Here is a 12,863-nt window from a genome sequence, read left to right as displayed (position 1 = left end):
CTAAGATCCAATCTCTTGACATTTAGATTCTTTATATAAAAATATAATAAAATTTAATTATTCACAACAATTCATGATAAATAATTTGTATGTTCCCTAACTTTTTAATTGTGAGTTTGGATCAATAATTTATGTGTTACCCTAAATTTTAACAATTTAACTTATTTCTACAAAACAATAAATATTAACTTAGCAAAATTACCCATCACATAGTTTACATATCACAACCCTAATCATAAGCATGCATTGAATTAATGGCTATCGACCAACATAATAATTGTTATGTAACGTTTGATAGGAAATTAAAAATGAGAATAAATTATTATAGAAATAATTATTAAAATATGATTTTTAAAGGTGAAAAAGTGGTTTTTAAAAATGTTTGATATATTAATAAATTAAAGGTAAATTATTAGTGGGAGAAGAGAAAAATATGTAAAATATTAGTAATAATGGTACCAAAAAAAACTACAATCAACAATAATATTAATTTTTAATACTAATTCTATAATAATAGTGGAAAACCCGCTTGGCTAGTGTTTCAATTTTCAAAGAGAGCCAAGGAGATCGAAGTTGCTCGCTCGTCTTCTCTATTGAAATCGCTTTAGTCGGTAAATTTCCAATCTCCTCTCCTTCTCTTCTTTTCTTTTCTTTTCTTTTCTTACACTCTCTCTTTTGCATAAACCCCTTCATCCTTCTTCGATAAATTCTCTTCAGAAACTATGGTTTTTAACAACTAAAAACCGGTTTTAGCTTTAATTTTCTTTAACCCTAATATCCTCGATCTGTTTTAGATTCCAAAATTTCCCACCCCTTTTCATGCGTTCATTTTATGTTCTTGACCCTGGCTTTTCTTGCAGGTTGCTTGATTTATCTTTTTTGCTCTAAAAAACATGGTAACCATCTCAACTGTCTTTGATTTGAAAACTTTCTATCTTTCTCTTGTTTTCTTTGACACACTTAATCTTTTTTTTTTGGTGCTAACTGCAGCTTCCTCTTTCTTTACTCAAGACTGCTCAAGGCCACCCAATGGTAAGAAAGAGATGTCTGTTTTTCTTGTCGTGTCATTTGACCATATGAATCCAGAATTTTCTGCAAATTTGTAGACTTTGTTTTACGGCCTTTTTCATTTTTTTATGCAGCTTGTAATTCATGGTGGTTGTATGTTGTAACAGTTGGTGGAATTGAAAAACGGAGAGACTTACAATGGGCATTTGGTCAATTGTGATACTTGGATGAACATCCATCTCCGTGAAGTTATCTGTACATCTAAGGTGCCAGTGTTTTTGGTCATTTATTTAATTTTTGGTGTTTTTGTTTTGAAAAAACAAAGGGTTTTTTTTCCCCTGAGGCTGACACTTTGGGTTTGGCTGGGATTTGATGTAGGATGGAGATAGGTTTTGGCGGATGCCTGAATGCTACATTCGTGGGAATACTATTAAGTATCTTCGAGTTCCTGATGAGGTGCCTATTATGTTTGCCATGTTTTTTTTCTTATCCAGTTGTGAAGAATAGCGAACATGAAATTTCTATATGACATCCAAATATGTAAATACCATATTCTATGAATGACACGTGAAAAGGGGTGAAACCACTGACAAAAACACACCAAAGTGGTGTCAAATATGTAGCTTTTATCTGCTTTGCAAGATTTCCATGATAGCATTTGTCACTTCATAGTACCCTGATTACAATATATTTGTGAAATTTATTACTGGAAGAGATTTTGTTAATAAACTGATGCTCTGAGAAACTGTCGAGTCTTTATTGCTATATGGCTCATTCCTTCTGTCTTATTGATGTTTTGATGGCTATTTTGCTCATCAAATGCTCTTGATTTGTCTTTTAGGTAATTGATAAAGTTCAGGAAGAAATCAAGAGTCGCTCAGGTATGCTTTACCTTTTCTAAATCATGGTCCTTCACTGTACTCTGTCAATGAATAAATTCTGTAGTTGTTTATATAACTTTATGCTCCGCATCAAGTTCTGTGTTCTTTGTGTTTTACAAATTCACAAAAGGTGAAATTTGCAATTTTGTTGGTTGGTTGATTGATTTGATTTTCTGCCTTCTGCTCTGCACATTGAGAAATGCAGAACCTTGCAAATTTATTTGATTTGACTTTTTTTCTTAGATCGGAAGCCACCTGGAGTAGGGCGTGGAAGAGGAAGAGGTAGAGAAGATGGTCCTGGTGGAAGGCCAGCGAAAGGGATTGGGCGCGGCCTTGAAGATGTAGCTGCTAAGGGCATGGGTGGAGGTCGTGGCAGAGGTGGTCCAGGTGGAAAGATTGGTGGGAGCAGAGGTAAGACTTAACTAGAGCAACTGAATAGAAAAAACTTAAATGTTTGTTTTAGCTACAAGCACACATTATCAAATGTAAACCATCATATTACATTGCCACAAGTTACAAGTTGTTGGTATTCAAAGTGAACACAGCTTTGTGATTCGACAAACTACTCTTTTTTCTAGCATCATGGATATGGTTGGATCTGTGGCTTTGTTGGTCAGCACATGCATCATATTGTCAGAAGCTTAATTCTACCCAATGTCAACATTTCATTTTACATCATGAATGGTTGGATCTGTGGCTTTGTTGGTCAGCACATGCATCATATTGTCAGGAGCTTAATTGTACCCAATGTCAACATTTCATTTTACTTTCTGGTGACAGGTGCAGGCCGGGGCCGGGGCTAAAACAGGCGATGGGTGCCCATCTGCTGGGGCAAGTTTGCTGCTTTTAGGCCCGATTTTCAATGTGAAATGCTCTCTATAGCATATTTCTGTTTAATGGTTGATTTCCAGAACTAATATAGGTATAGGAAGCATTACATAGAAACAGAATTGAAGAGCTTGTATTCTGATTTGCCTTTTGTGAATTTGCCTTGCGTTACTGGTTTGGTCATTCACTAGTGAATTGATTTATATTTTGATTTTTCTTTTTTTGAAAATTAGCAAAAAAACACGGTTTGAAATTTTTTTATTTAAATTTGTTGCTATTTAGAAAAGCAACATTTCAAAAAAATTATGAAATAGGCTACACAAGTTTCGACGAGGAGAGGAGAAAGAAAGAAAGAGATCTCAAACTTAGATTATGGCACCATTAATATATATATATATATATATATATATATATATATATGTATGTATCAATTCAGCTAGACAAATTCAGTAATATTAAGAGAGGTTATCAACAGTTATTGGAGCAGGTTGGTGTGTGGGCTTGTTTTTTATAATAATTATGACTCACTTATTGGATTTGTTTTGTTAAGATTTTTTTAATAGCACTGATGATATTATAATTGGATTTTGATATGTTTTTTGAGATTTTTTCTCTCATTTCTTTTGAAAAGAAAGGAAAAAAAAAAAAAAACCTCTAGAGAAACATGAATTTCTGGTATTAATATTATTAAAAAGATTTGATTCTAACACCATTAATATTATTGAAAAGATTTTGAAAAATAAAATTCAACAGTTGGTGCTATCTGTTATCTTTAGACGGTAAAATGCGGTCCGCTCTTGATAAGTGTTGTAATTGAAGTACAGGTTTTTTTTTTTTTTTTTCTCATATTGAAATTTAGAAATATCACTACAAAGTACAAACTACAAACTATAAAACTCCTTTTGAAACAGTAATTTTGCCAATTTCTTAAAAAGAGAAAAAACGTGCTCATTAGTGAAAAAACCATTGTATGCTTAACACTCGCTCTCGTATCTGGTCCTTTGCCTGCTGGCTGGGTTTTGATACAGTTGTCTGTCCCGCGTCTAGTACAGGACTGCGTGGTGTCTGTTTGGTACAGTGCTCCTTGTTTATGAAGCTCAGACCAAGTATAAAGCTTGTACGACCACCATTGTAGCAGGAGCCCCTATTCTGTTGTCACATTGCCGAAGCGGCACTTTCTAACCATGCTTCATTTCTAATCTAAAACAAATAATATCAATATCCATGGTTCATATTTTAAATATTATTCATCTGTTAAGAATTTTAAATATTCACACCCAGTTTTAAATAGCTACCATCTAAAGAAAACCTATCCCATTGATATCGTTCGAATAAATTGCCAACTTTTTTTTTTTTTTGAAAAAACAAAAAAACAAGAAGAAAAGGAAATAAGGCATTTCAACTGCGAAACAAGTTCGAGCAAGAAGGGCGGGCGGGCAGGCAGGCATTTCAGTTTCCATTGCTTTGTGCTGGAACTCACTAATGATACACAGCATACGCCATGATGTTCTTAAACTACAAAACTGAAAATACAGTGCCCAAAAAACGGGAGAAACAGAGGTTGAAAGAAACTAGAGAAAACAGGGGATGTAGATGTTTGAGAAGATACCGCACGGAGGCTCTCTAGTACGGATTATGCCTTCTCTTCTTGCGAGCCTTTGATGGTTTCATAACCAATGCACTTGAAATCCAGGATCGATTTATCTCAGTAGAATCATCGGACAACCAGCAACATAATCGACCATCCTCACCACCACTCCATCCAAATATGCCCTGGCTTTGGGCAAGTCCCCCCTTCATGCTTGACACGGGCAATACACTCCTGACAACACCTGTGTGGCCACCTCCAAGAATTGCTTCTGGAGACCCAATTGCCCCCACTCCACTATAATTTACAGGAAAATAACCTAAGGCACCAGCATTAGTGCCACCAATTACCCATAAACTTTCACCTTCTCCTGGGTAGTGGCAATCAACAAAATAATCAACCTGCCAAGACAACAGAGCAGTTTAAACGAGGACTATGAATTCAGCAGCATAATTGAAAAAAAGAAAAAATTAACACCTTCGGCAGTCCATCTATTCATACATTAGAAGCTATCCATTTGTTCAGTCTTCTGATCTATGTATTCAATTCTACATAGCATTGTATGACAAAGAAATGTTGCTAAAGATGGAAGCCTAAGGACTCTTCAAACCGCAACCATAATTCTCAGGAAGTTTTATTTGTCTACAATATTGTTAATACGAGGATGAGTAACTAAAACTTGAGTATAGTCAATTACATTGCTAATAAGGACAAGTAAACATGGAAGCCTGAGAACTCTTCAAACAAAAACCAGAAATCTCAATACTTTTATCAGCGAGCATGATTTTTGCAACTATGAGGACTAGTAACCTAAACTTGAGTATAGTTAATTATACATGCCTAATAAGCAATGGGGATATTAATACAAGCACCATCATATGTCTTGTATTTTGGACGGTTTCATAAACCATGAGTGAGTTTTGGCCTCCAAAATTGATGGTTACAGCTCAACTGTTTGAGTTTCCTCAACCATTTTTGTCTTTGAAAATTTCAGATATGATTGGAAAATATGCTACAAAACGATAACCAAGTTCTAAACCATTTTTGCTTGCTCTTAGAAGAGATGCTTGTTCTAGTACATCATCTAAATACAACAGTCTATGATTCACCCAACTTACAGAAAAGAGAAATTGCATGCATTTGTTTTTGGTAATCCACTAACTACATGTGGATTCCATCAAAAGGGAAGAACTTACATGGTCTAGTGCCCAACTATCAGAAGCTAATGAACGGGCTTCCAACAAGTTTGCTTCATTTCTTGCATCCTTCCAATCCCAAATACTGCAGTTTTGTTTTTAAGAACAAAAGTTAATACACATCAAAGACTAGGTGGGAATTCTAGTTTACTAAAAAGATTGTTTTTAAATCTAACATGCATGGTTACAAGAATTCTCTTTCCTTTTTCCTTTTTTTTCTCTTTTATGATTTTGCAAACTTCCATTTTTCACTGCCAGCATAATAAAACCATCTTCCATTGTGTCACGAAGAACCAATAGAGATCAACAGTACCTTAAACTTTCGATGTGTGTCAAACACCAGAGCTTCTTATATGTCTCTCCAAAAAACCCTACTTTCCCAATTGAAGTACCGACATTAATCACCTGCAAGATTGTAAGAGTTACATCTGAAATATGCATGGGAAAGACTAGAAGTATTATGGGCAGGGGCGGAGCCAAATTAGGATTTTTTTTTTTTTAGGGGTTGGGGGGGCTTAAATTTTACTAGTTTTAACTGATTAAACAAGACATGTTGAACAGTATTCAAACAGTCTGCAAAAAGCATGGTATTCTTGGATCAAAGGATTAATTATACAATTATTTTTGGGAGAAAACATGAAGTACAAAATTAACATATCAGAGATCAGAAATTATTATCTTTGGCCATGTTTGTTTCCTGGAAAGTAGTTTCTGGGAAACTATTTTCCAAACTTTCCTGTGTTTGTTTGTCCTTAGAAAAATTAATCAACGGAAAACACTTTCCGGTCAATTTCAGTCAAAGAAAAATTTGACTTGGTTTTCAGGAAAGTGTTTTTCCTTTAGCTATGTTTGTTTTTTGGAAAGTGGTTTCCGGAAAATCACTTTCCAAACTTTCTTGTGTTTGTTTGCCATTAGAAAAGTTGGTTAATGGAAAACACTTTCCAGTAAAAAGAAAATTTGGCTTGGTTTTTAGGAAAGTGTTTTTCTGAAAAATTTGGGAGGAAAACAATTTCCTGAAGTTGTGAAAAATTTAGAAATGTCATTATTTGTTGATTATATCAAATTTGATCTTCAAACTTTTGATTGCTATATATATTTTGTTTTGAATATTTATTTTTCAATTTCATCTCTTAAAATTTTATTTTTATATTAACTTTGGTCCTTATTTTTATAATTGCTATTTGCTTTTTCCTTATCATTTTTTTATTGAAATTTTTTATCTATCAAATTTGGTCCTCATTCTTTTGATTGTTACTTATTTTATTTGAAATAATTTATGAAATGTTGATTATTATTATTTTAATTTCATCTTTCATTTTTTTTAAATTTTTTAGATTTGATATTTATTATTTTGATTATTATTTATTTTATTTGAAATAATTTATGAAATTATATATTTTTTTTTCAATTTCATTCCCATTCAACTTTTTAATTTGTAAGATTTGTTCCTCATTATTTTAATAAACTTGAGAAAAATAAAATATTAATAAGTTATTTTCCAGCTCATTTTCCATGACATAACCAAACACTGGAAAGTGTTTTCCAACTTATTTTCCATTACACTACCAAATATCGGAAAATGCTTTCGCGTAATTCACTTTCCCCGGAATTCACTTTTTCAAAAAAAAACTACTTTCCAGCAAACAAACATGGCCTTTGTAAGAGACTGTAAAAGATAATTTTCTAGAAGTGATCCATGAGATAGAAATATCATTAGCAAACTGATTGAATGTGTTGTGATAAATATCATGAAAAATGGAGACACAGACTAAAGGAACATTGCACATAAAATTCAAAAATCAGTTGCATATGCAACCACATCCCTTTCATATATATATATATATATATAAATTCAAGCATACAACCTTTATTGCAGCTGCAGGCTAAAAATTAAATTGAAAGACTATGTCCCAACTATACTCTCAAAAACATGTTCCATAGACTAAAAAAGTGAAACTTTTCTTTTTTCATTTCCAAAGAAAAAGAGAGGATAAGTTATCAAACCTCCTGACAAAATGTCTTTGTTTTCCTTTTCAAGTATGTTGCATGATACACAACCCATAATATAGTTACTGTAAGTTCAATAGTATTGCTCTTCTGATGAATAGAGTACATTAAGGAATTTTCAGCAATTGTTACTTGAACGGACAAACAACTGCTTTGATAAGTATGCCATTTGAACATCATACAATACCTAACAATTTGTTTTATCTTTCCATGAACTCATACAAGTAAAACTAGAAATGAATTTAAGCAGTAATGATTGCCTGCACTTACTGATTCCAGATGATCATCATCATTGATATCTCCATCAGTATTAAATATACACATCAATCCATCAACAGAAGCTGAAAGAAGCTTGTTTCGGTTATCAGGGACAAAGTGGACCTGTTAAAAGTCAGCGAGTCATGAGAAAAAAGAACAAAAACAAAATTCAAGGATGAAAATATGAATCCATAAATTACTCCAGTTAGTAAACAGGAACACTAGCAGTCCAGAAAATATGAACTTGGCAAATCTTTAGAGACAAATCACTGAAAGTTAACAGAGTACTTCAGCTCAGGTCAGGTGGCAATATAATGCATACCAGAAAAAAGCATAGAAGCCATTTTGAACAACACCATGTCAGTTCCAGAATGTTGACAGTATAATCAAGTGTGTGTGTTGCAGATAAATCTTGTTAGTGCTATGTAACCAAGCAGTGATAAACGGCTCCCTGTATGGATGTTTTTTCCCCTGGAAATCCTGGCATATGACTGTATTTTTAAGTCTAATTTTATAACTTTTTGTAAGGCATTCTATTTTATACCTTTTCATTTGTTCAACTAAAATAAACTATCTAATTGGGCATCTCAGGCAGTCAAAAAGAGCATCACGGTTTGGGTAAAAAAAAACCTACATTCCAGGTCACAAATGATGACAAAGAAATGATGATCCAAACACAACTACAACCGCAAACACCTTAGGATTAAGAAGAAAATAATGCATTACATTCTGAGTGAGCGCAACCAATATTGGAGCAGCTTCCTACATGTAATCACATATTCTTCAGCTTCACCCATAGAAGTTGCAAAACCAAACCTAGGTTAACGTTCTACTGGAAATTCGCATTTAAACTTTCTAACTAAATAGTCATGTGGAAATTGAGCAATAAGAAATGAAACAAACTTCCTATCAAGTTAAAGAAAGAAAGAAAGAAACCTGAGTGACATCTTCAGTATGAGATTCCTCCAGGCCAGCAACTTGCTTCCCGTTCCTCCAATCCCAGAAAAGTATCTGAATTTCCAAGAAACCCATGTCTAAATCATCAAACAATACATAAAAAAAGAACATCTATTTAATTAGAATTACATGTACTAACATGAAATTTTTAGAACCTGAGACTTAGCGCCAGCAGCAAGAAGATTATCATTAGACCCTCCAAATGAAAAGCTGAAAATCTCTTGAGAAGAGCCAGCGCTTATACACGAAACCTGAAAATCATCAACAATCAAAGCATTAAGAAAATACATACATACACACGTACAGAGAAAGAAAAGAAAAGAAAAGGCAAAGGGAAAGTACCTGTTGGAAAGTTCTGGTATCCCAAGCTCTGATAGTACCATCAGAAGAGCAGGAATGCAAAACATGCGGAGACGAAGAAGATGATGACACAGAGAATGAAATTTGATTGATAGTATCAGAGTGACCTTTACACTCTCCTTGGAACTGACCTGTCTCCGGAGAATAAAGCTTCACTGCTTTCGTCGATAGAGAAACCGCCATTGATGACCAGTCATCCTTTGGGACGATTTGGAAGACGTAGTCGTTGCCGAAGTTCGTTTGAATTGAGTTTTTTAATCCGAGTTTCTTTGATTTTGGTTCCTCGACCTCCATCGCTGTCGCTTCTTCCATGTTTGCTGTGCTGTGCGGTGTGTCGTCTGCTTATTTGGGTTGGGAGACCTAGTCCAAGGATTTGAGGGTTTTGATTGTCCGTGGTCAATGCACACTAACTATCTTTATTGATTCTATTTTAATACATGAACAATGTGAGTATAAAAACTATGTTAGCGAGTTAATTTTTTTCCATCAAATATTAAAACCATGCATGATAGTTTAGTTATGATTTGATTTAAATGGCATTATGTGAATATTTAAAAATAACCAAACGATAAATTTATTAGATAACATGAATAAATTAAAAGTTTCGGTTTTTTTTTTTTTTTTCCATAAATAAAAGCACATCAACCTGTTTTTGTTAAGGTTACTTCTTCACAAGCCCAGAAAAATAAATGATTGAATTGATATTATGTTATTACTTGTCATCCACAGAAAATATCTTATATTTATTATATACAAGCTACTCTTATTCATCTAATCTCTTAATTATTTTTCTGTTTATTACCTATTAACTACTTATAGCTGACTTTTCAAATAGCCACCCACATAATTAAAAGTTTTCTTGCTCAATCCTTATAATTACTGCTACTATTAACTGATACCTTCATTCTTTTTAATTCTGCATATGTTATTTTTTCATTTTGCACGCGTGAATTATAACAATATTATCCCCTTTAAATGATTCTTATCCTTAAGAATCTACACAAAAAATTAGAAAACCGCATCTTAATCTTTTCTAATTCCTTGTATATAACATCTAAAAAACAAGTTTCACTGAAAATTATGTTTTGATATTTTATATGTAAATGAACGGGCAAAATAATTATTATGAGAAAATTATTAGTCCAGAACTTGTTATAAGTTGTAACAAACTATTTAGGCTTAATATATTAATTGAATTGATTAACTAAAATGAAAGAATCAATTGCAAAAAATGATATGACATATAACAATACATTAAGTTTATTGTTTATAGGGTATATAAACTGGGTTATGTTGACCAAGTTTCAAAAATTTTGACCCGCCACCCGACTTATAATATCTATTTTTTAGGTTTTTTAATCGATTATCATTTATAATCACTATATTATCTGATTTTGATTGGTTGTGTCAAGCTAAATAAAGCAAATATTATAGACTAAGCTTTTTTTTTTTAACACCCTTAGTTAATATTATAAAAAATAATTAAATAATCTTATTTGACAACAAAAGCAAAATTGAATGGTATTTAATGAAATAATATTTTAAATATAATATTAATTATTTTATGTATGATGCATTCTAATTAAAATAAAGAAAAAAAACTTAAAGAGTCATGTAAAAAGAGGTTAGACACTTAGGCTTGAAGGTTGGACTTGCATGCTTGGTAGACCTATAAAGATAAGATTACATGCTTGGCCTTCTTGCTCTTTTTTATTTAATAAAGGTTGGACTTGCATGATTTGTAGACCTATAAAGCTAAGACTTCATGCTTTGTCTTCTTGTTCTTTTTTATTTAATAAAGTTGATGACATGAAGATAACTAGGGTCCAAGTTATTTACTTGTAAAGACTAAACAAATGATAAATCATTTACTTGTAAATATTTTTAGGAAGGTTAGAGTTTGAGTTTTGACACTCTAAAGACTAATGTTAACCGTTTTTTCACTTGAAACACCTAATAAACATCATAAGTACCTTAATAAACTCATATATGACCTCAAATACAAACTTAAATTGGTCTATAAAAATAAAATTAAATAAAAAATTTTTCCAATCTCATTCTACTTTTTTCAATGAGATAAAAGTTTAAAAACACCTTGATAGCGCTCATCTTGTCAAAAGGAACTTGATGACACTAAGATTGACTTATTTGTTCATAAAATATGGCTAATTGATGATTTCCTCCCTCATCCTCCATTTTCCAATAACTCTTTATCTCCTCTCTAAACATGGAGACTAAAATGTAAAAAGAAAACTAAAATTTAGAACCTAAAAGTAAAATCCTAAAATTAAAAGAACAAAAAATAATTAAATTGATAAGTTTTGGATGAGATTGATTTTTTCTTGCATGAATTCTAGAGAAGCCCCATTATTTTTCTATTTTCATTTTGATCCTTCTTATAATTGTTTTAATACTACACATTTAAATCTTATTTCATCAAATTGGCCTCCAATTGAATTATAAGATGTTATGAAAAAACTTGAATCCCCAAAAATATGAAATATAATGTATAATTATGCACTGGAATTGCTCGCAGTTTAAATTTGGGGAGTTAGTCCAGAAGGATTATACTTGCAATTTCAAGCCCAGCAACAGGAGCCTAAGTCTCGTCACTCGTTAGTATTAGGCTTTCAGTTGGCATGTAGTGTGGCCCGAAAATTGGAAAAGAAGTGCAGTTTCAATTGATAAGCCTATGTTCATGGGCCATGGCCACTGGCAGCGAGAGAGGGATGAGGTAAGCATGCTATTACCATCACTGGAAAACATTATTCCTATCTCCATTGATGGAGCAGTAGAATTCTTGCTTCCAGTTTCCAAGCGAAAGAGAGATTTCTCTCACCATAGCTATTGATTATAAGCCGAAACAATTGACCATGCCCCGTTTTCACTTGCTCTGCTTTCTTCCCTTTCATCGCAATGATGTTCCTCTGTTTTTTTCTTTCCTTTTCAACAGTAGTGTATTTTGACTATTTCAGATCAACTTTAGTGTATCAGAATTACATTCCTCTTTGATGCAGTTTTAATTAGATCGTTTACATTCAAACTGATGTGTTCTCTCACAGAATGATCAGAGGAAATCGTACTGATTTATCAACAAGGTTAAGCTCTTGGTGATAATATCAAATCAGGTAGATTTCAAGTGATTACCTGAATTATCTGGATTTGATTCGAGATTTTTTCTTTTGCCCCAAGTTGCCATATCCAATCAAGAGTCCCACACATTAAATCTGTCTTGAAAGACTAAGAAATCTCAATTAACCAGCCAAAATAAACTCCATGAAAAGTCTTGAGTGGCTACAATTCGATCTAAGAAAAGTCAAAGGCCCATTGCTTTCAAGAATTTATAAATAACACCAATAATTAATTTGGACAGCTCAAGTTTTTTAGTATTTATTACCTGAAAGGAAAAAGAAAATGAAGGAAATTACCTCGTTCCTTGCTGCATTTCCTTGAAGCATTGACAGCAATGAATTAAGACTTGTTTACACATTAGTCCTACTGCTTCAAGCCGCAGCCATGAATAAACTCTGGTCTTATCACAAAAGGGGCCGAAGGTCAAGAAAGCAAAAGCGAAGAAACTTGTTGCATGATTGATCCAAAGGAAAAACCCTCCGTTTCTTGCTGCTAGAAATTGTTGGGGAAAAACATTAATGTCAATTAACAAGCAAACTCCCTCGCAAATATCCTTACCGTCTAGAAAAACTTGTAAAAAATTACAAGTGTTTTTCACCTTGGTCTCGGAATCTGACACACCAACTAGCAGTTAGCATTAAATAGGAT

The 12,863-nt window shown here is 32.9% G+C and overlaps 2 protein-coding genes across 2 annotated transcripts; one reads left to right on the top strand and one right to left on the bottom strand.

Moving 5' to 3' along the window:
• The first annotated feature begins 493 nt into the window (after positions 1-493).
• LOC118046787 (probable U6 snRNA-associated Sm-like protein LSm4) lies at positions 494-2,930 on the top strand. Its single transcript, XM_035055818.2, has 8 exons — positions 494-611; positions 861-896; positions 991-1,032; positions 1,176-1,274; positions 1,387-1,464; positions 1,850-1,889; positions 2,133-2,300; positions 2,670-2,930. The coding sequence occupies exons 2-8, from the start codon at positions 894-896 to the stop codon at positions 2,690-2,692; spliced, it is 453 nt and encodes a 150-aa protein (XP_034911709.1). The 5' UTR covers positions 494-611; positions 861-893; the 3' UTR covers positions 2,693-2,930.
• A 1,162-nt stretch (positions 2,931-4,092) lies between these two features.
• LOC118046788 (WD repeat-containing protein GTS1) lies at positions 4,093-9,480 on the bottom strand. The gene is made up of 7 exons (XM_035055819.2): positions 9,066-9,480; positions 8,879-8,974; positions 8,703-8,777; positions 7,779-7,889; positions 5,815-5,906; positions 5,502-5,586; positions 4,093-4,706 (listed from the first exon to the last, which is right to left on the bottom strand). The coding sequence occupies exons 1-7, from the start codon at positions 9,393-9,395 to the stop codon at positions 4,341-4,343; spliced, it is 1,155 nt and encodes a 384-aa protein (XP_034911710.1). The 5' UTR covers positions 9,396-9,480; the 3' UTR covers positions 4,093-4,340.
• Between the last annotated feature and the right edge of the window lie 3,383 nt (positions 9,481-12,863).

This window comes from Populus alba, chromosome 2 (genome assembly GCF_005239225.2).
Source record: "Populus alba chromosome 2, ASM523922v2, whole genome shotgun sequence".
Lineage (NCBI taxonomy): Eukaryota > Viridiplantae > Streptophyta > Magnoliopsida > Malpighiales > Salicaceae > Populus > Populus alba.
The sequence above is the reverse complement of the archived record's forward strand: the minus strand, read 5'-3'. Positions and strand labels throughout refer to the sequence as shown.